We start from the raw sequence: 27,371 nt of genomic DNA, 5'->3' as shown, positions 1-27,371 counted from the left end.
CATTGCTGCACTCATTACATAGCATTGTGATGATTTGCTTGCATATTTGTCTCCATCTATATACAGTTAGGTCATTGAAATAAAGGTAATCTTTTATTAGTAGGTATGCAGTAACAGTGATGCTTTCCCTTTAATTAGGAAGTACCAAATTCTTGCCAAGTCTTTTAAAAACCATCTCTACTGACCTCCAGATACTTTCTACCTATATCATCATCTGCTTCTATCCCATCGAAAAAATGGTATATCTTATTAACAAAGAAGGAACCTCCCACATTTCTGGAGCATGTGATAGATGGTGGCCATTTCGGTATCATGAAACTCAATAGTGCCTATACCTTGCTGAGATCTGTACCAAAGGAAGATACAGATACAGAACATCTGGTGCTCAAGGTACTCAACTGGTTTTAAATGTTAAAAATCAGCAAAACCAATCTAATAAGTTGTGCCAATTCTGTTTTTTTAAGTTTCTATAATTTGTAGCATTAATGTCTGCTTTACACCTGGAAATACTCTTTTCAGTTATGTCTTACAAGAACAATGAAGGTTTTGTATGTTTGTTTGAGCCAGAAGTCATTTTTAATGTATTACTTTTTTTTTTGGGAGATAGGATCTTGCTCTGTCGCCCAAGCTGGAGTGCAGTGGTGCAATCATAGTCAATGCAGCCTTAACCTCCTAGGCTCAAATGATCCTCCCACCTCTGCCTCCTGAGTAGCTAGGACTACAGCACGTGCCACCATGCCAGACTGATTTTTATTTTTTATTTTTTGAGACAGGATCTCACTCTGTCACCCAGCCTGTAGTGCAGCGGCACAATCTCAGTTTCACTGAAACCTCAACCTCTCTGGGCTCAGGTGATCCTCCCACCTCAGCCTCCTGAGTAACTGGGACTGTGAGCGTGCACCACCACACCCAGCTAATTTTTGTATTTTTTTTGTAGAGACAGGGTTTTGCTATGTTGCCCAGGCTGGTCTCGAATTCCTGGTCTCAAGCCATCCACCTGCCTTGGCCTCCCAAAGTGCTAGTTTTACAGACGTGAGCTACTGCGCCCAGCCAGCAGGCTAATTTTTATTTTATTTTATTTTATTTTATTTTATTTTATTTTATTTATGTATTTATTTTTGAGATGGAGTCTTGCTCTGTCACCCAGGCTAGAGTGCAGTGGCATGATCTCGGCTCACTGCAACCTCCGCCTCTCGGGTTCAAGTCATTCTCCTGCCTCCACCTCCCAAGTAGCTGGAATTACAGGCACCTGCCACCACACCCAGCTATTTTTTATATTTTTAGTAGAGACAGGGTTTCAACATTTTGTCCAGGCTGATCTTGAACTTCCAACCTTGTGATCCACCCGCCTCGGCCTCCCAGAGTGCTGGGATTACAGGCATGAGCCGCTGCGCCTGGCCAGCAGGCTAATTTTTTTTTTTTTTTTTTTTTTGTGGAGACAGAGACTCACTATGTTCCCCAGGCCATGTTATGCCTTCTAAGAATGCATCTGAGCTGTTGGCTTTCATGGTGAATTGTGGCTCTAGTGTAGGTTCTATAGTAAAGACCTCATTTAAGTTTGCAAGTGCTTCTTTCATTTTAAACTGCAGACATATGCCTGTCTTTCTAGCAAAGCATGTTAGGAGTTCAGAAAGGCTGTGACATTTGGGGGTCAGTTACGATTAATTTATAGTTTATAATATAACCATTACTGTCTGGTTTTGAATATTAGAGAAGAAGCTTTGAAATTTGTGCTATAATAGTTGAACATGATATATACCAAGAGATATTGGTGATTATAAAGATGTTTGTGGTATCAGAACAAATTGTTACAAATCATGAAATTTTATTGCATGGATTTATGTTCTAGGAATTATAATTTTTTATTCTCATTTTTCCTCTGAGAATACCAAAAAGGAAATTGAATGCAGTGATATCTTTAATATTGAAATATAGCAGGTGGCCGGGAATGGTGGCTCACATCTGTAATCCTAGCACTTTGGGAGGTTGAGGTGGGAGGATCACTTGAACCCAGGAGTTCAAAACCAGCCTAGGCAACATAGTGAGACCTTGTCTCTATTATTTATTAAAAATTTAAAAAATATATATAGCAGGTAACTATATTAGTTCTGAAAGCAATGTGAAAATGTCTTTATCTTCTTTTAGAAATAGATTGCTAATAATACATTAAAGAAAAGCCCATTCTCTTTCCAGGACCAGAAAGCTGTTGTGCTGGGTTTGGTTCTTTCATAGGGATTGTCTCCTTGTTTCAGTTGGGCAATTGATATAAAAGAACCAGAGGCAAAAATATAAATATAGGACTAAATGTAAGCTAATCTCTGTGTTCACTTCCATCATTAGTCAACCTAAAACAACCAATTAATTGACTATAACTCAGCACAGCCACTAGCATTAATAGTCTTGAAAGTTTGGGACCTAAGTGGATATCTGTCTAAAGACAGGTAGTCAGATAAATAACTGGAAATTGACTTCTATCCTAGAGAGGCGCATTTCAGTTCTCAATGTCTTACTTAGACGCCTGTCACAAAGGGAGGAATGTAGAACAATAAGCATAGTACTATGGCTTAAAAATCAAGAGACCAAAATATGTTCCCTGCAAATTATTTTCCATCTCGGATGCTCTCCATTAAATGGAAAAATCATTTTTAAAAATACCTACACAGAAATGCAGTTGGTTTAAGAAGAAAAAAAAAAATGCATAGAGATGGATGGAGAGAGGAAGAGATCCTTTTTTAACGTCTGGGTTCCTTGGCTCTCCCTGAAAGATTTCCCCTTGAGCTTTTATTTGAGTGTACTACGAAACCTGCAAAACAATAAAGACTGTGGTCCCTTAATAGTCACTAAGAATTGCTAAGTATAACCTCTCCAAAAACGTTATACATAATTGACTCTGTCCTTAAACGAAAGGAGAAACCAGAAGGTAGTTAGTTCCCAAGCACCTAAATATGAGAGAAGGACTTTCGGCTTCAGTTTTATGCTTTTGATGGACAAATCTGAGAAGTATAATCATGCATAACTTAACAGTGGGGGATGCATTCTGAGAAATGCTTTGTTAGACAATTTTGTGTTGTGTTAACATCAGAGAGTGTACTTACACAAACCAAGGTGGTTTCGCCTGCTGCATACCTAGGCCGTATGGTGTAGCCTAGGTTTGCAGCAGGCACAACCATCAAGGTATGTGTAAGTACACTCTGTGTATGTATGTAGCCTCCTAGGCTACAAACCTGTACTGGAGGCAACTGTTACACAGAGGTATTTATATATCTAAACATAGAAAAGGTACAGTAAAAATACAATATTGTAACCTATTATAAAAATATATGTGGTTTGTCATTGACCTAAACATCATTGTGCAGCACATGACTGTACTTCTTCCAGTTTAAAAGAGGAAGTGAGAAATTTTCCAGGAGAAGTATTTAGCAATAGTCATTTGATTCCAGATGCAAGACAGAACCCTTTTGTAGCTGAACCTAGTAGGGAGGGAGAGGGGTTGAAGAATGGCTGGAAGGCAAGATACCTGGCACCTTTTTGAGAAGCTTGAATTCATTCCTTCAGGACTTTCACAAGAAGGAGAAATGGACAGACCTGAGTCCAGAAAACCTGCACCTAAAGACCTGCACCTAAATGCTAACCTTCAAGTTTAAGTTTGGATTAGGGGTTATAAAAGACAACATTCTAATTAGGGTATAGGTGTAAAATTTGGATTTGTTGTTAAGATTCTAGTAGAGAATTAATCAAAGTTTGTTCCAGAGTCTTATTTTTGAATGTGGTATGTAACAGTTTGTTTTGGTTAAAAGTTTACAAACTAAGTCTGAGGGAAACCAGTGAGCTCTAACCAAATCTCAGGAACAGCATGCACCTCGATGTTACGACCTTTGTAATATATGATGAATGCCAGACACCTAGTAATGTTGTACCTAAAATGTAGAGAAATTCACCAAGGGGCAGAATTTAAATTCTTATGTACTAAAACTACAAAGCAAAAGCCACCGAAGTTATGTCCTGTGGTAGTGTGTTTATGATCAGTTGCTTCTCCTGGTACCCACAGCTCAGTGGCCCTGTGGCTTTGTGAGAGAGAACCTCTTGCTGAATTTACTTAGGCTTGAAGTATCGATTTCTGCCGCACTCCGCCTGGGTCCCGCTGTGCTTACCGCGAACGATCGTTGGTCCCTTTGCTCTTATCATGCCTATTGTTGTTTCCCTTGTTTCCCCTAGTTGGTAATTATTAATATAAGGCAAATGTCTTTTCTTTCAGTCCTCCTCGCCCTCTGACTAATATGAATGACACCGTGGTTAGCCACATGTCCTCTGGAGTGCCCACTCCCACCAAGAGGTACGTATGTCTTGTGCCTTCGACTTGAGTGTTGTCCTTTGCTACTGATTTGCAGTGCCCCTGTCAGAAATGAGGCCTGAAAAAGCAGGTTGTTCCACCAGGCAGAAAGGACTGGTTTGCTTTCTCTTCCTTTGGCCGTCTTTTAGTCTTAATTTCTACTTTTTATTTTCCTTTTTTTCCCCCCACTGACTCACAAATAGAGCAACTGAAGATTGGCTTTCAGTGGTGCCTCAGGTGGAAACTTCATTTGTGACAAGCAGTGGTGACAGTGTCAGAGCAGATTAGGCACGTTTCAGATCCGTTTTTTAACCTGAAACAATGTTTTGATAGTCATGAGTTTCAACAGTTTTGCCTTTGAATTATTTGAGTGTCAAAGATCATTTTTGCTCTTTGATTAGATGGTGTAAATTGAATTAATCCCTTATAAGATTTTCTCCTAAATCGTTCTGTATATGATTTATAAACATTTAAGTTGAAAAGCCCTAGTGTCTCTCTTTTGGTTATGCAAGGAGTTTGCTTTAGGGGCCTTCAAGGAATGAGAACTGTGTACTTCTTTCTCCTCTTTATTTAATTTGCTCTTCTCCAAAAATTCTCTCAGGCAGGACTTGAAAGAACTATATAAAGTGGCTTTCTATTTGGTATACGCTGTTCCCTGACCAGAGCAATGCAAAAACTCCCTCAAGGGCACGGCCATTAAAGAATTCTTTCTAACAGTCATCACTCAAAAACAAGAAAACCACAAAGACATTCCAGCCCACCCCCTAGTCCTTCCTGGAAAAAAAACAATTTTGTGCCATATGTACCGATTGCTTTGGATTAATTCAGCTATGGAAACGCTATAGAAATTTTGACTATGTAATACATAGTGCTTAAGACAATGATGTTTGTTCCCATTGGCTAAAACTCCTAGGGCAATGTTTCTCAAACCTGACTGATGAGAAGAATCACCTGGGTCACTTGTTGAAAACAGATTTCTGGGACAACATCATACCCAGTGAATTGGAATTTCTAAAGATAGGATCTTGAGAAGCTACATTTTTATTCCAGCTGATTCTTATCATCAAGCAAGTTTGGGCAATAGCCTGACAAGGAAGCTAATGAGTAAAGTGTAGGACTACCCTGAAGAGAGAAGTTAGGGACTTAATAAACCAGAGTGGCCTGATAATACATTACCTGTGTGGAGACCCAGGACCTGACCAGGTAAGAGTACTTGCCTTTAGCCTCGTTAGGGCACTTTCCAGCAGTGAGAGAGTCAGGCCACTGCTTCTGGGCAGAGCTGAGTGGTGCAGGGCACCAGAGCATGGACTCTTGAGCCAGACTCTGTCTGAGTTGGAATGCTGGCGCTTTGCTTACCTTGAAATGTTCTCGTCTTCATTTTTAATTTAATTTTTTTTTTTTCAGAGACACGGTCTCTCTTTGTCGCCCAGGCTGGAGTGCAGTGGCCCAATCTTAGCTCACTGCAACCTCTGCCTCCCAGGTTCAAGTGATTCTCCTGCCTCAGCCTCCGGAGTAGCTGGAATTTCAGGCACCTGCCACCATATCTAGCTAATTTTTTTTTTTTTTTTGGTAAAGATGGGGTTTCACCATGTTGGCCAGGCAGGTCTCAAACTCCTGATCTCAAGTGATGCAACCGCCTCAGCCTCCCAAAGTGCTGGATTACAGGTGCAAGCCACCGTACCTGGCCTTGTTTTCAATTTTTTATCTCTGAGTGGGGACAAAAATAATATCTACCTTTTGGGGTTTATGTGAGGATTTCATATATTATTTTTATGACTTAGGAAGTAAACTGGAATGTGAGAATAAGTGAGGAAGAGACAGAATGATTTACCAGTAATGCCCTCTCAAGCAGGAAAGGAATTTTTATGGACGACTACAAAGCAATTAAGCCCGTCCCACCTACCTAGATATTACGATAACCCTTGCTGCCCTTGGACTTCAGTTTTTTATGTTAAACACCCATAGCATTCAAACCCAGACTCCACATCAAAGATGTTTCCATTTCAAAACCAGGCAGATAAGGTGGCCTATTCAAAGAATTCAGGTCATAGTTTTCATGTTAATTATAAGAATACCATCTCATTCAGTAGCATTTCCCATCTGAATTCTTCTCATCATTTACTAGTTCTGTCATGCTAAGTCACCCAAGTACATGAGGGTGTACACCTTGGTGCCCAGTGACAGGGGAGGAGGGGGAGTGGGGGGGAGTAGGGGGGGGGGGGAAGTGGGGGCGTGGGGGAGGATGCCATGTGTTATATGTGCCACATTCAGTGACCGCAGCTGAATGTGGTTGCTAGAAGCTGTTAGAAGGAGCATGGCTTTCTGGACAACGTTTTCTTGCTTGAGAAAACTAAAAGAAGGGAGCAGTAATAATCATAACCACCTCTGTAGAGAACTACCCCTTAGGCTTGCTGTGTTACACCCCCAGGCTTAATTGTAAGTAGCCAGCTGTGATTGCCAGTCACAAAATGGTATCTGTCATTTTTGAAAGCTGCTTCAGATAATCTATAGCCTGGATTAAGATTTCATCTTAAAGTCAGCGTTTCAGCCAGCACCTCTTTCTGGTAGAATTAGCCCACCCTAGAGGTCTTTATCGTAAACTTTGCAAGGGCTGACCAGCAGGCCAAAGGCAGCCAGAGCGCAGACCAGAAAAGAAGGTTGAGCTCTGATCGATCAAGAAGCACAATTACTTGAGTAGAGGCTCCATAGGAACAAAATGCTCCTATCCTACCAATACAGCCCCCAAGATTTTAGGGGATTCCATTTATATTCAGTATGAGATTATGATATACCATGTAGATACCAATTACCTAATTCATAGACTTGGCTTTTCATGGCCCCAGTAACCAAATAGTATAAATTTCCAGGTAGTATTCTACTTGCTTCCTTAAGGACTCCTCAGCTTTTCTTCCCTGCTCTGAATGTGGACAGACCTGTGTGGCCAGAGTCTAATGGAAGCCAGGAGCCCAGCATGTCTTGCCGGCCACAGAGCCTTACTCTGCCCAGACAGGAATGCTCACGGAGATAGAGCAGCTACTCTCCAGAATAAGAGGTTTCTTTTAGAACTCATCCTAAGACGTCAGTCACGGAATGAGACAACAACATGCACAGCGATAAAAATGCAGGAAAAATTTTAAGTGCTCTAGTTCCTACCTTTTAAATAGGCAGTGCATATAAAAATAGTGATAATCACAGTGGCCAAAAGTAATGCTGTTAGTCCAAGTAAAAGATGATCTGAATGTAAGCTTTACTTTTCACAGAACACCTTATAAATGGCAGAGATGATGACTGTCATGTAAGATACCATAAATCATGTTCCTGAGAGGTTCCACTGTAGGGATTTTTCCTCCCTAGTAATCTTTTAATATCCCTAAATTGATATCTTATAACTGAAAAGAAATTTTGTCTTTGCCTTAGGCTAAATAGTTTCTTGAAATTTACTTTCTTTTGAAAGCGTCTACATAGTACATTTAAAAGCAAACAAGAAAACACTTTTCAAAGCTTTAAAACGTAGGCTTAAAATACCCCTCCCTGTCCAATTTCCTCCGAGACCTGCGTCTAGACCTCTTTTTCCCCAGGGTTCAGAATGTGAATTGTGTTCTTATGCTCTGTACTGTTCTATTATTTTAAGTCACCTTATATTCAGACAAATATGGAAAATGATGCTAATGTTTTTTATTTTTAAATGTCTTCTAAAACTTTAGCTGTAATTGTTTATGGATACTTAAAGCTTAACAATTCTGTGGCAATTTCGTATAACTATGGAAGTAACAAAAGCCTTCAATATGCAATTTTGTGCTTTGTGCATTCAGTTGGTATATTAATATTATATCTCCTTTAGCTTCAACTATTAAAATTGAACCTTAAAAGGCAAAACCCACAAAGCAAAGGCGAAAAGCAGAAAGGGAAGGGCAGGAGAGTACACTGATCACGAAAGCAACGGGAATGCCCCCAGGCAGCCCTCCTTCTCCGAGCTGCCTCTCTCTGTGTGCCTTCTTTGCTCCCCGCCACTGCAGAACAGCTGCTCCCAAGCTGCTGATGCTTCCAGACACACACCTACCTACAGCCTTGCTTCTCCAGGGGTTGTGCTTTTCCTCCCTTGGATTAGAAAAACGCAAGGAAGGATTCTTGTGTCCTGGATTGCATTACTGCCCATCCTTGGTGTATGTGACGGGCCATGCCCATTAGAGCTATGGCATCAGAGCAGAGGGAGAAGAATTTCCCCCAAAGAAGGGTATACTGTCAAGAAAAGGAGAGAGAGAAGAGGCTGAGGTGGGAGGATGGCTTGACCCCAGGAGTTTGAGGCTGCAGTAAGCTATGATGGTGCCCGTGAATAGCCACTGCACTCTAGCCTCAGCAACGTAGCAAGACCCTGTCTCTCAAAAAAAAAAAAAGGAGAAGCAGCAGAAGAAGAAAGAAGAAGAAGGAGAAGCAGAAGAAGAAAGAAGCAGAAGAAGAAGAAGAAGAAGAAGCAGAAGAAGCAGAAGAAGCAGAGGAAGAAGAGGAAGAAGCAGAAGAAGAAGCAGTAGAAGAAGAAGCAGAAGCAGCAGCAGAAGAAGCAGCAGAAGCAGAAGAAGCAGAAGAAGAAGAAGAAGCAGCAGAAGCAGAAGCAGCAGAAGCAGAAGAAGCAGAAGCAGCAGAAGCAGAAGCAGAAGAAGCAGAAGCAGAAGAAGCAGAAGAAGCAGAAGAAGAAGAAGCAGAAGCAGCAGAAGCAGAAGCAGCAGAAGCAGAAGCAGAAGAAGCAGAAGCAGAAGAAGCAGAAGCAGCAGCAGAAGAAGCAGAAGAAGCAGAAGCAGAAGCAGCAGCAGCAGCAGAAGCAGCAGCAGAAGCAGGAGGAGGAGGAGCAGGAGGAGGAGGAGGAGGGGGAGGGGGAGGGGGAGGGGAAGGGGAAGGGGAAGGGGAACGGGAAGAAGGAGAGAAATCCGGGCAAGAAAAATAACGGAAGTTGTTAGCAGACCGTGGTTTTCCTACCTAGCACATAACTGTGTGCACACATGCACACACGCAAGCCTTCCCATATACATTTCCACTTCCAGAATTTTCCTTCTTCACATAAGGCAGCCATCCATGTACAACTGCCGATGCTCTCACACTTTTCCCAGGAGTCTTAGCCACCTCTTGTGAAAGGGACGAGGTCCAGGGTATCCAATTTATACCCATTCATCTGGACCAGGCCTAGGTATCTCCTTTTGTGATTCATTAGCCCATTAAACCATGAACCAAATGATGCATTTTAAACACTCACACATAGAGTATACAAAGGTAAAGATCTGCAAATAGGATAATTGTAATTTAAAGACATAGGGAAAAGGAAAGTAACAAATAGCATGGCATATTAAGCCACATCTGCCTGTTTCATCCTGAAACACCACTAAAATGACAGCCAAGAGTTTTTTTTTTTTAAGTAAAAACTCACAAGAACAAGAAAAATGGAAGAAGAAACAATAGCAACAAAATTTTGGTAGCAGCCAAGCAAATGGATGAGTGGTAACGAACTTAGCAGAGAAAAACTAAAACGTAGGCTGAAAGTAAGACAAGCCTGGAAGAAAGCCAACCCTAGGAATTAGAACACTCTGGAAACACAGATTCAGAATGATTGGCTCGTAGTCCCTGGAGAAGGTAGAGGTACTCAGAAATTACAACTATGGGCTTCTCTTTTGGGTGGCTTCTGAAAAAAACTATTTTATGTATTGTATCACACCTCCCTTTGCATAGATGTGTTTTAGAAGAGGTCTTTTTTCCCTAACACCTCACTTTTATTTCTCTCAACAAATAATATTTTCTCAAAAATAGAAATAATTCTTTCTATTCTGTTTGGTTCAGTTGTTGATGATGTATTGACTTGGGACATAATACCATCTTTGGATGGGGAACTGGTAAATATTAGAGCCTATAATTCTGAGTAGTCCTAATTGCTAGCACTTTTAGGTAAGGGCGAGATTTTATCATAGCATATTTACTTTAACTTATACTTCATAAGAAAGAAAAGCAGTTTTGAAGATCAGAAGATGCCACAATATAAATATTATTTCTGAACTGTAGAAACATGAGGAAATTAAGAGGTGAGTTAATATAATAGTACACGCATACCTCAGAGACATGACAGGTTTGGTCCCAGACCACCGCAGTAAAGTGAATATTGCAATCAAGTGACTCATACAAACTTTTAAATTTCCCAGTACATATAAAAGTTTAGCTTACACTATACTATAGCCTCATAAGTGTGCAGTAGCAATATGTATTTTAAAAGTATGTACCTTAATTTAAAAAATATTTAATTGCTAAAAAATGCTAATGATCATCTGAGGCTTCAGCAAGTTCTAATCTTTTTGCTGGTAGAGGGTCTTGCCTCAGTGCTGATGGCTGCTGACTAAGCAGCATGGTGATTGCTGAAGATTGGGATAGCTGCAGCAAATTCTTAAAATAAGACAATAATGAAGTTTGCCCCTTTAATTGACTCTCCCATTCATGGAGGATTTCTCTGTAGCATGTGATGCTGTTTGATAGCATTTTACCCATGATAGATCTTCTTTCAAAATTGTAGTCAGTCCTCTCACACCCTGCCACTGCTCTGTCAACTAAGTTTACATAATATTCTAAATCCTTGTCATTTCAACAATGTTCACAGCATCTTAACCAGTAGATTCCATCTCAGGGAACCCCTTTTTTTTGCTTATCCATAAGAAGCAACTCCTTACCTTTTCAAGTTTTATTATAAGATTGCAGCAATTCAGTCACATCTTCAGGCTTCACATCTAATTCTAGTTCTCTTGTTTTTTTCTACCACATCTTCAGTTACTTCCTCTACTGAAGTCTTGAACCCCTAGAATTACATGAGGGTTGGAATCAACTTCTTCCAAACTCCTATTAATGTTTATTTTAGCCTCCTCCCATGAATCACAAATGTTTTTAATGGCATCTAGAATGGTGAATCCATTACAGAGGTTTTCAATTTACTTTGCCCAGACTCCATTAGAGGAACCACTCTATCTATGGCAGGTATAGTCTTACAAAATGTATTTCTTGCGTAATAAGACTTGAAAGTCAAAATTACTTCTTGGCTGGGTGTGGTGGCCTATAATCCCAGCACTTTGGGGGGCCGAGGCAGGTGGATCACCTGAGGTCAGGAGTTCCAGACCAGCCTGGCCAACATGGTGAAACCCCATCTCTACTAAAAATACAAAAATTAACTGGGCATGGTGGCACATGCCTGTAATCCCAGCTACTTGGGAGGCTGAGGCAGGAGAATCACTTGAACTCAGGAGGTGGAAGTTGCAGTGAGCTGAGATTGTGCCATTGCATTCCAGCCTGGGTGACAAGAGCAAAACTACATCTCAAAAAAAAAAAAATTACTTCATGATCCAGGGGCTGCAGGATGGATGTTGCGTTAGCAGGCCTGAAAGCAACATTCATCTCATTGTACATCTTCATCAGAGCTCTTAGGTAATCACATGCATTTTTAATGAATGAGCAGTACTGTTTGAAACCTACTTTTTTTCTGAACAGTAGGTCTCAACAGTAGGCTTAAAATATTCAGTAAACCATGCTGTAAACAGATGTGCTGTCATCCGGGCTTTATTCTTCCATTTATGGAGCACAGGCAAGGTAAATTTAGCATAATTCTGAAAGGCCCTAAAATTTTCAGAATGGTAAATGAGCATTGGCTTCAAGTTAAAGTTGCCAGCTGCATTAGCCCCAGCAAGAGAGTCAGCCTGTCCTTTGAAGCTTTAAGGCCAGACATTGACTACTTCTCTCTAGCTATGAAAGCCCTAGATGGCATCTTCTTCTGATAGAAGCCAGTTTCATCTCATCAAAAATCTGCAGTTTTTGTGTAGCTGCTTTCATCAGTGATCTGAGCTAGATCTTCTGGACAACTTGCTGGAGCTTGTCCATCAGCACCTGCCACTTCACCTTGCACCTGCATGTTCTAGAGATGGTTCTGTTCTTAAACCTCATGAGCCAACCTCTGTTAGCTTCCAGCTCTTCTTCTGCAGCTTGCTCACCTGTCTCAGTCTTCATATAATTGAAGAGAGTTAGGGCCTTCCTCGATGAAACTTTGGCTTAAGGGAATGTTGTGGCTGATTTGATCTTCTATCCAGACCACTAAAACTTTATATCAGCAATGAGGCTGTTTTGCTTTCTTATCATTTCTGTGTACAGTGGAGTACCACTTTTAATTTCCTTCAAGAGTTTTCCTTTGCATTCATAACTTGACTGTTTGGCACAAGAGGCCTCGCTTTCAGCCTTTGTTGGCTTTCGACATGCTTTCCTCACTAAGCTTGAACATTTCTAGCTTTTGGTTTAAAATGAGAGACATGCAACTCTTCCTTTCACTTGAACACTTAGACATCATAGTAGGGTTATGAACTGGCCTGATTTCAATATTGTTATGTCTTAGAGAATAGGGAGGCCTGAGAAGAGAGACAGAGAGACGGTCAGTGAAACGGTCAGAACACATATTGATTGATTAAGGTGGCTATCTTATGTAGGCATGGTTTGCGGCACTCAAAAGCAATTACAATAGTAACACCAAAGATGACTGATCACAGATCACCATAACAGATATGATGATAATAATGGAGAAGTTTGAAGCATTGCCAGAATTACCAAAATGTGCCACAGAGACACCAAGTGAGCACATGCTGTTGGAAAAAATGGCACCAGTGGCCTTGCTTAACTCAGGGTTGCCACAGACCTTCAATTTGTAAAAAGCACAATATCTGTGAAGCACGATAAAGCAAAGCACAATGAAACAATGAGTGCCTGTATTAAAATGGCTTTCTGACTGGGTGACAAAACAGTTTATCTTGTTATCTGCAGAATACAGTAGAATGACAAAAATCACTATTTTTTGGTTTTTTTAAGACCGAGGACAACAGAGTTGTTGGGGGAAACTAAGAAAAGGAACAAAACAAAAGTGGTCATGTCAGAAACTATCCATATGTGGACTCTGAGCACAGATTCTCTTCCTACCTGTGAAATGAGAAAGATAGAGTTTGTTTGAAAAGCAAGAATAGTTAATGATGGTTTCAGGAAACAGCTAACTTATACGAAGTCTTTGTGAGAATTTTACCAAGTCAACACAAGAATAGTTTTTTCTCCAGTGTTTTTTTTTTTTTTTTAAAGACAGAAAAGCAGAGTAATTGAAAATTAACACATAATCTTAGAGAACTGCAGGGTCCTTGATGTTGGCAGGTGTCCAGAGCCTGTCTGACAGCCTGGGCAGACCGCCAGTTTTCAGCTGCTTCTGGGTTGGGATTAGATTCCATTTCCACTCAAGCATTTAAGGTAAACCTTTCACCAGTTCTAACTCAGATTAGTACAAACAGAAAGTTTGAGTATTTCCAAGTCCATACTTAAATACCTTAGTTTGAAAAATAGAAGCTGACAGAAGCATAGTAAGTAATAGTTTGCTTCTTCTTTGCATTGGACTGAGGCTTGAGGTCCTGAGCATGACCAAGCGTCACATCCATCATAGACCGTCGGCAGAGCCAAGTGGAAGGAGCAGGTTCGGGGAAAAAGATCTCAAGTGTAATGTTGTCGTGTTCAGATTGAGATGTTTGTGGGATGCCAGGAGTGAAGACAAGCTTTGTAAATTTTGGATGTGGGTGGGGCAAGGAAAAGTGTGGATCATTTTCAGATTTCTTCCTGGCTTGAGTTAAGGTCCCTTTGGTCAAAACACTGGAGGAGGATTTGTGCCAGAAGAGGGTTGGGAACCAGACCATCGTTTTTGTCTTCCAGATTCTTCCAGCGAATCTCACGTTCACACCATGTGGATACAAATACTTAGAGCCAACAAATGACCAATAGAACCTGACATGCATACATGCACACACACCCCTTTTCTCCCTAGCAGCCCCCACACAGACTCTCTTCCTCTCTCACTATATAATGTCTCTTTCTCTCTTTCTGATACACACACATGAACACACACGTGCTTTTTAAAAACACATTTTTACACACACATGCTTTGGGGCTTTTCACTGAAATACCTTTTGACCTTATCTCCTAAGAGGTTGACTCAGTGTAGTTGCTACAGTCAAGTGATGGTGATGGGCCACAGCCTGGCACATAGAACAAACATCTCCGAATGCTGAAATTCCCATGCTGATTCAGCCTAGACGTACTATGTTTAACCAGAGATTTTTTTCACTCCTCTTGATATGAAACTAGTAAAATATTTCAGCTCACTGTAGCTAGTAAAGCAAACACTTAAATCAGTACAGTTCTCAACTTTTTCCTGGATCTTATTGGGGAATCTCCAGTCTACTCCCCACTTTACCCCCAATTTAGTCTTTTCTTTGCACCTGTAGGGGTTTTTCTGAAATGCAAATCTGATTATGTTGTTATCCCGATTAAAACTTTCCAGGGGCTCTTCTTTGCTACGGCACTGTCTAGTAGCATGGAATTGTTCTGTGCTAACCAGTATGGGAGCCAACTAGCCACATGTGTCTGTTGAGTACTTGAGATGTGACAGAGAAAATGAATTTTTAATTATTTATTTAGAGATGGAGTTTCATTCTTGTCACCCAGGCTGGAATACAGTGGCACAATCTCAGCTCACTGCAACCTCCACCTCCTGGGTTCAAGCAATTCTCCTGCCTCATCCTCCTGAGTAGCTGGGACTACAGGTGTGTGCCACCACACACGGCTAATTTTTCTATTTTTAGTAGAGATGAGGTTTTACCATGTTGGCCAGGGTGGTCTTGAACTCCTGACCTCAGGTGATTCACCTACCTCGGCCTCCAAAAGTGCTGGGATTACAGGCATGAGCCACTGTACCTGGCCTAATTTTATTTAATTGGAGTGAATTGGAATTTAAATAGCCATAGGTAGCGGATGGCCACACAGTTCTACAAGCTAAAACCCCCATTCTTCTGTGTGGCTTACAAGGCCCTTGTTTCTGAGCTGACCCTTGCCAGCCTTTCCAGCCCTACCTCATCCCACTCTTTCTTCTCAGCATCCATACTCAGAAGCACTTGGACCTCTCACAGTGCCCCAGGCAGGCAGCTGCATATGCCACTTCTCCCTGAAGGACCTCCCCATCCTTTTCACCTTTGTTCTCTCTTCTTTGTCATCTAATTCTTCCTTGTCATCTTAGCTCTGACTCCTCCAGGAAGCCTTCCCTAACACCCTAAAACTGTATTATGTGGTCTTCTGTGAGCCACAGCGTCTGGTACATATCATAGTATCATAGTAGCTGTTTGTTCGATGTCTTTCTAGACTACAAGCTCTTTGAGGGTGTAGACTTCCCAGGCTTGGGCCAAAAATGAATTCCGTCTCTCAAAATCTTCTTGCTGCTGCTTGCCTCTTAATTGGTACTTCCTCTGCTAGGAAAGGGATTTTCTTTTTTCAGTTATTTCAAATAAATCACTAGTACTGCCTGCTTATTCCATTCAGAACGGGGAAATTAAAAAGAAAGGTATTATTTCTCTACTTTATACATATTATGTGTAAACATAATATTACATTGCCTTTCACATGAGTAATTAGTAGGAAGTTTAACTGATTACTAGAATTTTATGTACATTAAACCCAAGCATTGATTGATGGCGGGTCCTTAACCTCATAGAGCTTATTTACTCAGGAGGAAAACATAAATGGGGGGGTGGGGAGGGAAGAAAGTGGAAGGACTAGATATGTTTTCTTGTTCAATATGATATTTATTTGGTGAAGATTTTTGATGCAGGCCAGGTGCGGTGGCTCATGCCTGTAATCCCAGCACTTTGGGAGGTCGAGGCAGGTGGATCTGGATTGCTTGAGGCCAGAAGTTTGAGACCAACCTGGCCAACATGGCGAAACCCTGTCTCAACTAAAAATACAAAAATTAGCCAGGAATTGTGGTGTGCACCTGTAATCCCAGCTACTCAGGAGGCTGAAGCAGGAGAATTGCTTGAACCTGGGAGACGGAGGTTTCAGTGAGCTGAGATTGGGCCACTGTGCTCCAGCCTGAGCAACAGAGTGAGTGAGACTCCGTCTCAAAAAGAAAAAAAAAAAAAAACACTTTTTTCATACACTTCGTGTTGGGAAAGAGGTCACTTGACAAATTTAGATAGCATCACCACCACTACTTTATTAAGACAAGACCCCACTGGGTAGATATGCACAGGAAAGGTGAGTGGTGATGAATAGTTCTTAGAGAGCCCCATGTCACTCTAGCTCCTCCATTCTGTCCATAACCTGGCTGTGCCAGAGAACCTATAGAGCCTGGCATGTCATTGTGCTTGTTTGTGTCTCTCACAGGTCCTCATTGGACAGCATTATTTTTTCTCATTAGCTTGTAATGCAGTGAAGGCACAGACTAGTTTCTTTCCCTTAAACAGAGTTGATTGCATCAAGCCACAACCTATGAGACAGTGAGCTGTTGGAAGGATGTTTTTCCTGTACCCCCTTGCCCTTTGTGGCTAAAGTCCTTTGAGGAGAGATAATCCAGATGGGGAGTGTCCTTACATTCTGTAAATCCATCTCTTCCACACTAGTGCCTTGACATTGTGTATTTTTTTTAGTGACAGAGGAGAAAAGGACCTTAATTTGCTGAGAATTATTTATGGTGTGCTGCAGGATCACATGTTAGAGAAGAGTAACATTGCTTGCCCCATGGATCTGAGAGTCTCAGTCAGGCATTTAGAATACTGTTATACCGATATAACAGCAGGCATGTGTTTACATTGCTGTAGCAGAACACAGCTTTACATACTGTGATCCACAGTTGTTGTCTTCAGGCCGGGCACTGGCTCACGCCTATAATCCCAGCATTTTGGGAGGCCAAGGTGGGTGGATCACCTGAGGTCAGCAGTTCAAGACCAGCCTGCCCAATATGGCGAAACCCCATTTCTACTAAAAATACAAAAAATTAGCCAGGTGTGGTGGTGGGTGCCTGTAGTCCCAGTTACTTGGGAGACCAAGGCAGAGAATCGCTTGAACCCGGGAGGCAGAGGTTGCAGTGAGCTGAGATCACACCACTGCACTCCAGCCTGGGTGCAACAGAGTGAGACTCTGCCTAAAACAAAACAAAACAAAACAAAATAATGTTGTCTGGTGTAAGAATCTACTCTGAAATGTGTTACTTTCAGTACTAATCCCTAGCCTGCATCCACTTACCTAGGGTTTCCTTGCTAAAGTCACTGATTATTCTGGGTGTTCGGGTTTTCACTGGAATATTTTTTTGTATGTCTTTCTTCTGTTTTGGTGGTTCCTACAGATTTCTCCCACCATGGCAGAACTATTGATATTTCTTCAACTTCAGGACTTTCCAGAGTCAGAGAATTGTCTTATAATTTAACTGTTAGAATCAGCTGGCCTTGTGCATTTATTGTGGAGGACACAGAAATGCTTTTCTGAGCTTCTCACTCAGCATTTCTAATAGAGCTTCCGTGTGGGATCTTTCTTGGGACAATGTGGTCTATTTGAAGTTGTGGAGGCCAGGCTATGTGAAAGATGACAGTGGTCTTTTCTTCTCCTAGCCTTAAATTTTAGCAGATGATAAAGGGAAACAGCAGCTAGATTGATTTATGTTTCTTTTTAAGAGACAGGGTCTTGCTCTGCTGCCCAGGCTGGAGTTCAGAGATGCAGTCACGGCTCACTGCAGCCTCAGACTCTTGGGCTCAGGCACTTCTCAGCCTCCCAGGTAGCTAGGACCATAGGCATGTTGCCACCACACCAGGCTGAATTTTTCATTTTTTTTTTATAAAGACAGGTTCTCGCCGTGTTTCCCAGGCTGGTCTCAAACTCCTGTCCTCAAGTGACCTCCCACCTTGGCCTTCCCAAGTGCCAAGAGAGATTGAATTTCAGATTGAAAATGACTGAATCGAAAGTGACCGAAGTGACCCACATTCCAGTGTGTGGCTAATTTTTGGTTCCTTCCGTCCTTGGTTTCCTTCCTTGGCCTCTGTGACTAATTCCTCTGGCCTCACTCATTTCTTATATGCTGGTGCTCTTTAGGACCCTGCCTTGGGCCTACACTCCCATTTTAGTGATCCTACATCTAACCTCCTACCCAAATCAATCCTCCAAGTTCCAGAACCATTTATCTCAGTGCCCACCTGGCATTTCCACTTAGGTTTTTCACAGACATCTTAAAGCCAACATATCTAAACCTAGACTTTCTCCCCTCTTTTCACCTCTCATCACCCTTTTTCACGTCTTTTCACCCCTCTTCCTTCTCCACAGCTTCAGCTCAGTAAGTGGCAGCACCAGCCACCTCTTGCTGAAGCCAGAAACCTGGGAATCTTTTTACTCCATCCTCTCTCTCTCTTCCTCTCTCACACTAGCCAGCCAGTCACTAAGTCACTATTTTTTCAGCTTTATTGAGTTACAATTTATTTACAATAAAATTTGTCGGCCGGGCACGGTGGCTCATGCTTGTAATCCCCGCACTTTGGGAAGCCAGGCAGACATGTCGATCACTTGAGATCAGGAGTTTGAGACCAGCCTGGCCAACATGATGAAACCCCATCTCTACTAAAAATAGGAAAAATTAGCTGGGCGTGGTGGTGCGTGCCTGTAGTCCCAGCTCCTCAGGACACTGAGGCACAAGAATCACTTGAACCCAGGAGGCGGAGGTTGCAGTGAGCCGAGATCATACCACTGTACTCCAGCCTGGATGACAAGAGTAAGACTCCATCTCAAGTAAGTGAGTGAGTGAATGAATGAATGAATGAATGAATGAATGAATAGGCTTGGGCAACCATTCATGGTGCCCAGCGTGTCTCCCCAGCCTCATTTTCCAGTGCTTTCCCCTACTCTTCAAACTGGGACTCTTTCAGTACCTGAAGTATGCTGTAAATTCTCTCAGCTGCACTTTTGCACTACCCTTCCCTCTGCCTGGGACCCTCTTCATCCAACATCTTCACTTAGCCAACCCTGTTTGTCACCCAAGTTTCAACTTTGATGTCACTTTCTGAGGGAGGACTTTTCTGATCTCCTGGACTAGGTCAAATCTTCTATTTATGATCTCCCCAAACATCCTTTTATAACATTCCCTACCCTTATAAATAATTGATTAATATCAGTATTTCAGTATTCCTCTCAAGATCGGGCACTTCACAAGGATGGAGCTACATTTGTTTATCACTGTAGTTCCAGTACTGATGTAGTATCTGGCACATAGATACTCACTAAATGTATTGAAAACTCGGTACAACTAAATATTTACTATTTGGCCACTCTGTGTCATGCAATTCAGTTTTGCCTCCCAATCAAAATTCCAACTGCAACTACATTGAACTTGATGCATTTATAGCTTATCCTTGTAGGATAAGTCATTAAACTATTTTCTGACCTTATAGGTAAACCCTTTAGAGTTTATATCTGTTTTCTAAAATAACCACATATTAGGGACCCTATCATTGACCAAGAACACACAAAAAGTGCTTTCATGAGGAAGGCAAGAGCATTGTTCCGAAACAGATTTCTAGTGTTCATGTCTAGCAGCTACTTTGTTTTACACTTGACCCTGATTTAACTTGTTGCTCCTGGCTTATTTCTTAAACTTGGCTTTATAACCTCGTGTTGACCTCTTGTCAGACTCCAAAGGCCAGTTTCTTGCTGTGGTTCCCTTTGGACTGCTGTCCTTGCACTTTGGCCCTCGGTCGTTTTGTTGACTTACATACTATCTTCAAACTTAGACCCAGTGGAGGAGCACCTGAAATCCTTGTGGCCACTGTTCCAACATGGACAGTCCAGAATAGCGTATTGCAGCCTGGAATGGTCCTGTTAGATTAGGAGCACCCTGGAATTGATCCTGGGCTAGAAGGTTTGCCAGGAAGAAAAGTATGTTAATTCCAGAGTTGCTTTTCCTGGGAGCTTCTTCCTGTTGTGACGACTTGGAAGGGTGCAGCTATCTTCCTTAGTTTCTCACCTTCATCGCAATGAATCCCTAGGCTACCTAAAACTTATCTAAGGCATAGAAGGGTTTGAGAGCCACTTTGGAATCAAAGCAGACTTATGGATGTGGTTGTAAGCCACTTTAGTTCCTAACATCCACCTAAATTCAAGAATATAAGACAAAGACTCCTGACCTCTTCTCAGATATTGGCATGGTGCACAGGTATATAACTGGCCTCAGAACACTTCCAAGCCACCACATGGTATACACAAGGTCAGGGGCTGGCAAACTATAGCTTGTGCCAACTCCTGCCCTTATGTATACTGGGTGTATACTTGTTTTGTAAATAAAGTTTTATTGGAACATACTTGTTTATCGGCTATAGCTGCTTTCCCTACCATGGCAGACTGAGTAGCTGCAACAGAAACCTTATGGCCTACAAAGCCTAAAATATTTACTATCGGGCCCTTTAAGAACAATAAACATTTCACCTTGTCTTGGATTTAGAATAAGGATGCTAAAAAGAAGAGATGCAGCTCTATATACAATTTTTTTTTTATTACTCAGAATTTCAGAGCTGATAAAAGGTACTTTATAAGTCGACATGTTGTGATCCATTACCGTACTCAACATAGATAATGAAATATGATTACAAGGCTGGGCGCTAGTGGCTCACACCTCTAATCCCAGCACTTTGGGAGGTCAGGGTGGGAGGATCACTTGAGGCTAGGAGTTCGAGACCAGTATGGGCAACACAGCAAGACCCCATCTTCACAAAAAAATTTTTTCTTTAACTCTCTGGGCCTGATGATACCCGCCTGTAGTCCCAGCTACTCAGGAGGCTGAGATGCAAGGATTGCTTGAGCCCAGGAGTTTGAAGCTGCAGTGAGCTATGATCACATCACTGCACTCCAGCCTAGGTGACTGAATGAGACTCTGTCTCAAAACAAAGAGAAAAGAAAGATTACATCAATTTAGTAGGCCTTTACATCTTCTTTATTAGTAGTATAGTAGCAGTAGTCAGAGGTACAAATTTGGCCCCTTTGAAATTTAGAATAACAAATATGGAGATGAATTTCTATTCTCTCACTTCAGCTTGCCCAAGGACTTGATTATTGGGAAGATTAATGTGACTTAGTGTTTGAGTTCCCATGAAAGTAAAAGACTATAATATACTTATTCAGAGAGCAGCTGGTAATTAGTAATTGAGAGAAGGACTACCTCCATCAAGGAAGATAATATTAGAAATAATTGTCCTACCAACACTCAACCAGTACATTAGAGATTGCTTTGACGGAACTCTTTGGTGCTTTTAACCTTCAGAGATGACTCCCTTAAATATGTAACACTTTGAAACAGTGATTGCCAGAATTACTCTCATTGTTTGAGGAGAAATGACAGTGTTGGGAAAAAAATTATCTTAAAATCCATTATAACAACTCTTTGTAATATTCCCCAAATTCTGTATTTTCACTTACATTACATATATAAAAATTGAGGTGCCATAAGAAAACCTCACTGAACTCTGCGTGTCAATTCAAGAACAGAAATTCAGTCTAAACTTCTGCCCCAAACTGTGTATTTCCCAAATGCGGATCAGCTCCCTGGTCACAAACACACTGTAACTGTGCTCTTGCACTGACAGCCACCTCAGCGCAGCACTCGCCTGGCTGAGTGACTCGCGGCAGGAGCTCCCCCGCCTTCTGTGCCACGGCACCTGATGTTACTCCTGTCCTTTGCTGCTGTCAACTCCATTTCGCTTTAAGTGTGGCGTGGCTGAGAGAGTATGAGCCCTGAAGTCACCTAGGCCTGGGTTCAGGGTCAAGCTTTGTCACTTACCTGTTGACGGAATTGTCAACACTTACACTTAAGTACTTTACACTTAAGTACTTCTTTCTTTTTGTTTGTTTGTTTGTTTAAGACGTTGGTTGTCTGGCTCTGTTGCCCAGGCGGGAGTACAGTGCCACAATCTCGGTTCACTGCAAGCTCTGCCTCCTGGGTTCAAGCGATTCTCTGCCTCAGCTTCCCAAGTAGCTGGGATTACAGGCACGTGCCACCACGCCCAGCTAATTTTTGTATTTTTTAGTAGAGACAGGGTTTCACTATATGTTGACCAGGCTGGTCTCGAACTCCTGACCTCAGGTGGTCTACTTCTCAGCCTCCCAAAGTGCTGGGATTACAGGCGTGAGTCACCACACCTGGCCTTAAGTACTTCTTTAGAAGTAACAAATTACTTCATCTTTAGGCTAATTCATTAGTTCAGCAAATATTTGGTGAGCATCTGATATGTGCAAGGCACTATTTTAGGAGGTGCCTGGTGATTTAGCCGTGTAAAAATAGGTCCGTGCTTTTATGTAGCTGCCGTTCTAGCAAAGAAGACAGAAAAATATTGTTTTATAATATAATAAAGAATAGTGGTAAATGCTGTGCAGAAAAAGAGAGAGTGAATGGGGCAGAGAGTTTCAGGTTTTAGATGGGACGATCAGGGAAGGACCCTCTGGAGAGATGACTTTGATCAGGAATCTGAATGATGTGAGGAGGAAAGAAAGCCATGCCAGCATCTGAGGGAAGATCGTCCCAGACAGAGGGAATGGGGAGGATAAAGGTCCCATGGTGGGAAGGCACTGGGTGTTTTCTGGAACAGCAGAAAGGTCAGCATGGGCCGAAGCGCGATGAGCAGAGAGACGAGTGTAGAAAACCAGCGGGAGAGGCAGCAAGGGGCCAGACCACGCAGGGGAGATGGGATTTGATTTTTAAAAAGCATTTTTAATAAGATATACTGTAGAATAGTTTTAGGCTTAAAGAAAAGTTGCAAAAGTAGTACGTACAGTAAGTTCCCATATATATACATACCCCTTCCTCTGTTTTTTTTTTCTTTCTTTCTTTCTTTTTTTCCGAGACAGAGTCTCACTCTCACCCAGGCTAGAGTGCAGTGGCTTGATCTTGGCTCACTGCAAGCTCCGCCTCCTGGATTCACACCATTCTCCTGCCTCAGCCTCTCTAGTAGCTGGGACTACAGGTGCCCGCCACCATGCCCGGGTAATTTTTTTTATATTTTTAGTAGAGACAGGGTTTCACTGTGTTAGCCAGGATGGTCTCAAACTCCTGACCTCAGGTAATTCCCCCGCCTTGGTCTCCCAAAGTGCTGGGATTACAGGCATAAGCCACCGTGTGTGGCCCTGTTTCTTCTATTGCTATCTTATATTGCCTTGGTGCACTTGTCATAACTAAGAAATCAACACCCGTACACTACTGTGAACTAAGTTCCAGACTTTGTTCCTGTTTCACTAGTTCATCAAGTCATGCCCTTTCTCTGTTCCGGGATGCCACATCTCATTTAGTCATCCTGTCTCCCTGGCCCCTTCTGTTCTGTGAGTTTCTTAGTCTTGTCCTTGTTTTTCATGACCTTGGCAGTTTTGAGGAGTACCGCTCAGATATTTTGCAGAATGTCCTTCATGGTTTTCTCAAGATTAGACTGTGTTTATGGATTTAGGGGAAGAACACCACAGAGGCGAGTGCCCTTCTCCCTGCATCATAGAGAACCTGCTGTCAGCATGAGTTCTCGCTGCTGATGGGAACCTTGGTCTCCTGGCCAAAGCAGCATTGACAAGGTTTCTCCACTCTTTTCCTACTCTATTTTTTGGAAGTCCCTAAGCATGGTTCACACTCAAGGGCAGGGGTGAGGAATTAAGATCTACTCGCCTGGAGAGGGAAGTATCTACACCCTCTATATATCTCTCATTTGTTGATTTAATCATTTATTTATATCAGTGTGGACTCATGGATGTTTATTTTATGCTTTGGGTTATAACGCAACACTGTTTAATACATTATTTATTTTGTTGCTCAAATTGTTCCAACTCTGACTAGTGGGAGCTCTTTCTGGTTGGGACCTGTGTCCCTTTGACATGCCACCTTTTGTTTTTTAAGCACTTACTTAGGTTGTGGCGTTACAACATGCTCCAGGTTCATCTTGTATTCCGTGCCCCAGCCCTAGAATGAGACATTTTTCTAGGGAGCCCTGGCTCCTTTATTATAGAATGGTATGAGAAATCAGTATATATAGGCCGGGCACGGTGGCTCACGCCTGTAATCCCAGCACTTTGGGAGACTGAGGTGGGTGTCACCTGAGGTCGGGAGTTCAAGACCAGCCTGACCAACATGGAGAGACCCCGTCTCTACTAAAAATATAAAATTAGCTGGGGTGGTGGCGCATACCTGTAATCCTAGCCACTCCAGAGGCTGAGGCAGGAGAATTGCTTGAACCTGGGAGGCAGAGGTTGCAATGAGCCGAGATCACGCCATTGCACTCTAGCCTGGGCAACAAGAGCAAAACTCCGTCTCAAAGAAAAAGAAAAAAAAAAATCAGTGTGTATAGGCTGGGCACGGTGGCTCATGCCTGTAATCCCAACACTTTGGGAGGCCAAGGCAAGCAGATCACATGAAGTCAGGAGTTCGAGACCAGCCTGGCCAACAGGGCGAAACCCCGTCTCTACTAAAAATATTAAAAAATTAGCTGGGCATGGTGGTGAGCACCTGTAGCCCCAGCTACTCGGGAGGCTGAGGCATGAGAGTCGTTTTAAACGAGGAGGCAGAGATTGCAGTGAGCCTAGATCGCACCACTGCACTCCAGTCCAGCCTGAATGACACAGCGAGACTCCATCTCAATTTAAAAAAAAAAAAAAGCAGGAAAAAATAAAAGAAATCAGTATGCGTATATGCACATGTCTGTATTATTTCTCTATCCATCTGTATCTGCATTAAGCTATATGTGAGTTATGCTGAAGTATCTGACTCTAATCCAGTACCGCTGGGTTTCCGCTGTCTCCACCTTGGTTGTCTATAACTTCCCTCTCCAGGGGTGAGACACCTGGCTCCCATCATCTACTATCCATTGACTTACTTGTTCCGTGCCAGCAGCACGTGTAGCAGTTTCAGAATTATTAGTTAGGACCTTTGATTTATTTTTTAAACAGATTTATTGAGATATAACTCATAGACCATACAATTCATCCATTTAAGATGTACAATTTGGTGGTTTTTAGTGTATGCACAGAGTTTTGCAGCCACTACTGAAAACAGTTTTAGAACATTTTCCTCACCCCAAAACTGACAAGGCCACTCATTGCAGTGTGGAGACTCAACTGTAGAGTATATGAGCAGAAGAGAGCACAGTCAAGAGGCTGTTGGAGCAGTCTAAGCAAGACCTCATAAGAAGTTGCTCATGAGAAGTCACGATGGCAGTAGAGGTGATGAGAAAATAGAGCCACAGGACTTGCAGTGGATTGAATGTGTGTTCAAGGAAAAGAGAGAAATTAAAAAGACCCCTCTGGTTTTGGCCTGATGGCTGGGTATAGCGATGCCATTTATTTAAGTTGGTCAGTCTGGGGAAGAACAGGTGAGGAGGTTGAGTGGAGACAGTCAAGAGTTCTATTTTGAGCATGTTAGGTTTGAGATGCCCATTGGGCAGCCAAGGGGAGGTGTTGAATAGACCATCAAATACATGATTCTGGAGCTCAAGGGAGAGGTCAGGGCTGGAGATGTAAAATCATGAGGGTTACCATAATCCCTTTCTTGTAAGATTGTTCTGAGAATAAACAAGAGAAGATATATAAGAGTATCTTGATAGGTCACAGGTACCTTGTTGATAATGACTATGACAACATAGGTGCCAGATGCTTTTTGACATTATTTTATTCAATCTTCCCAACAGTCTACAAAATAAATATTTTATGAGGTCGAGTTTATATTATTAATATTTTACAGATGACGAGACTAAGCATAGAGAAGTTATTGTCCAAGTGGATTGAAAACCAAAGCCCATGCTCTCAATTGCTGTATTCCACTGCCTCCTGCTTGGTACATAATTGTTACCATTGGCTCCAGGCTGCTCCTCTACACCCAGCCTCAGGACGAGGTTAGGGCCTTGTCCTGCCTCTGACCTCATCCAGCTATTGCTCACCCTTCATCCCCGCTTCCCCCATTTCAGTCCCGTCCCCTTGCTCCCTGTCGCTACAGATGTGCCTCCTGACTACGGCCTGCTACCACTAGAAATTCTGCTGACATCACGAGATATTATCACCATCTCTTGGAGAGCAGTTCTCACACTGGAATGCAGCTAGCACACCTGCAAACTTGTTCTAAATGCAGATTCCCAGGCTGCGTTCCCAGATTGATTCAGTAGAAGCCTGGGAGTTCTAAAGGAGGTAGTCAGGGAAAACATGTTTTTAGAAATGCTACTTTAGACTCTACCAATCCCCTTCAAGACTCTCTGCCCTCAGCTGTGGTCATCATTAGCATTGGCTTAGAGCTAGAGGATGCCTTGAGAGAATGTGCTGATCAGGGTGCCTTACGGAATGTCCATCTTATTGTCACTCTTCATTTTAGCTCTGTGGTCATTGTACTGACCTTTGCTTTTGCTGATCTCCGATTGGATAAAATTGTATTGTGTCCTCTGAGACTGGTGTGGTCGTTTCTTTTCCTACTAGAGTGTTGTTAGCACCATCGGAGCAGCAGCCATGTCTGGGTTTTTACGGTGGTGTCTTCATCACTGGATACCTAGTAGGGCTCCGTCCATTGTTTCAGGTGCCAGTTTCCATCTGTAATGCTGTTAGAACGATTGGCTGTTTAGGCATCACCTCCTTTTACGGATTGAATTGACATTTGACAGTTTGGGAATTCTTGTTTTTATAGGAAAAAATCTGAATTGTAAACTATTGACTCTGCTTTGGAAAAACAAATTTCTAAAACAAACTTTGTTTATTAGTTGGGAGTTATATATATGTTGCATATTTATGTCTATATGTATATTTATGTTTTACCAAAAAGGAAAGAGTTTAAATTTTCTTAATCTGGTAAAAAAGATACAACTTTGAATGGGGGTAAAACAACATTACACCCCACACTGCAAACAAAATTATCAGAAAATTCATGGTCATTTAACTTCCTTATCTAACTACTAAGAATGCTTTTCATTGTGTTTTAGATCTCTAATTATATGACAAATAATACTGCTTCTGAATAGAAGTCCTCCTATAGGCCGGGCCTGGTGGCTCACGCCTGTAATCCCAACACTTTGGAAACTGAGGCGGGTGGATCACCTGAGGTCAGGAACTACCTGACTGAGGTGGGTGGATCACTTGAAGTCAGGAGTTCAAGACCATCCTGGCCACCATGGTGAAACCCTGTCTCTACTAAAAACACAAAAATTGGCTG

General features: G+C 42.1%; 1 protein-coding gene across 24 annotated transcripts in view; it reads left to right on the top strand.

The window, feature by feature from the left end:
* DTNB (dystrobrevin beta) overlaps positions 1–27,371 on the top strand; it is a 300,791-nt gene that overhangs the window by 191,611 nt on the left and 81,809 nt on the right. For all 24 annotated transcript variants that reach the window (XR_003115265.1, XM_025353993.1, XM_025354010.1 and 21 more), the window contains one exon: positions 4,256–4,333. Coding sequence is in view for 23 of the 24 variants with exons in the window: in XM_025353993.1 (XP_025209778.1) it covers positions 4,256–4,333 (78 nt within the window). In the remaining variant the exon portion in view is untranslated. The remainder of the gene's footprint in view (positions 1–4,255; positions 4,334–27,371) is intronic.

The sequence above is a fragment of the Theropithecus gelada genome, chromosome 13 (assembly GCF_003255815.1).
Source record: "Theropithecus gelada isolate Dixy chromosome 13, Tgel_1.0, whole genome shotgun sequence".
NCBI lineage: Eukaryota > Metazoa > Chordata > Mammalia > Primates > Cercopithecidae > Theropithecus > Theropithecus gelada.
Note: the sequence above shows the minus strand (reverse complement) of the source record. Positions and strands in the feature narration are given on the sequence as shown.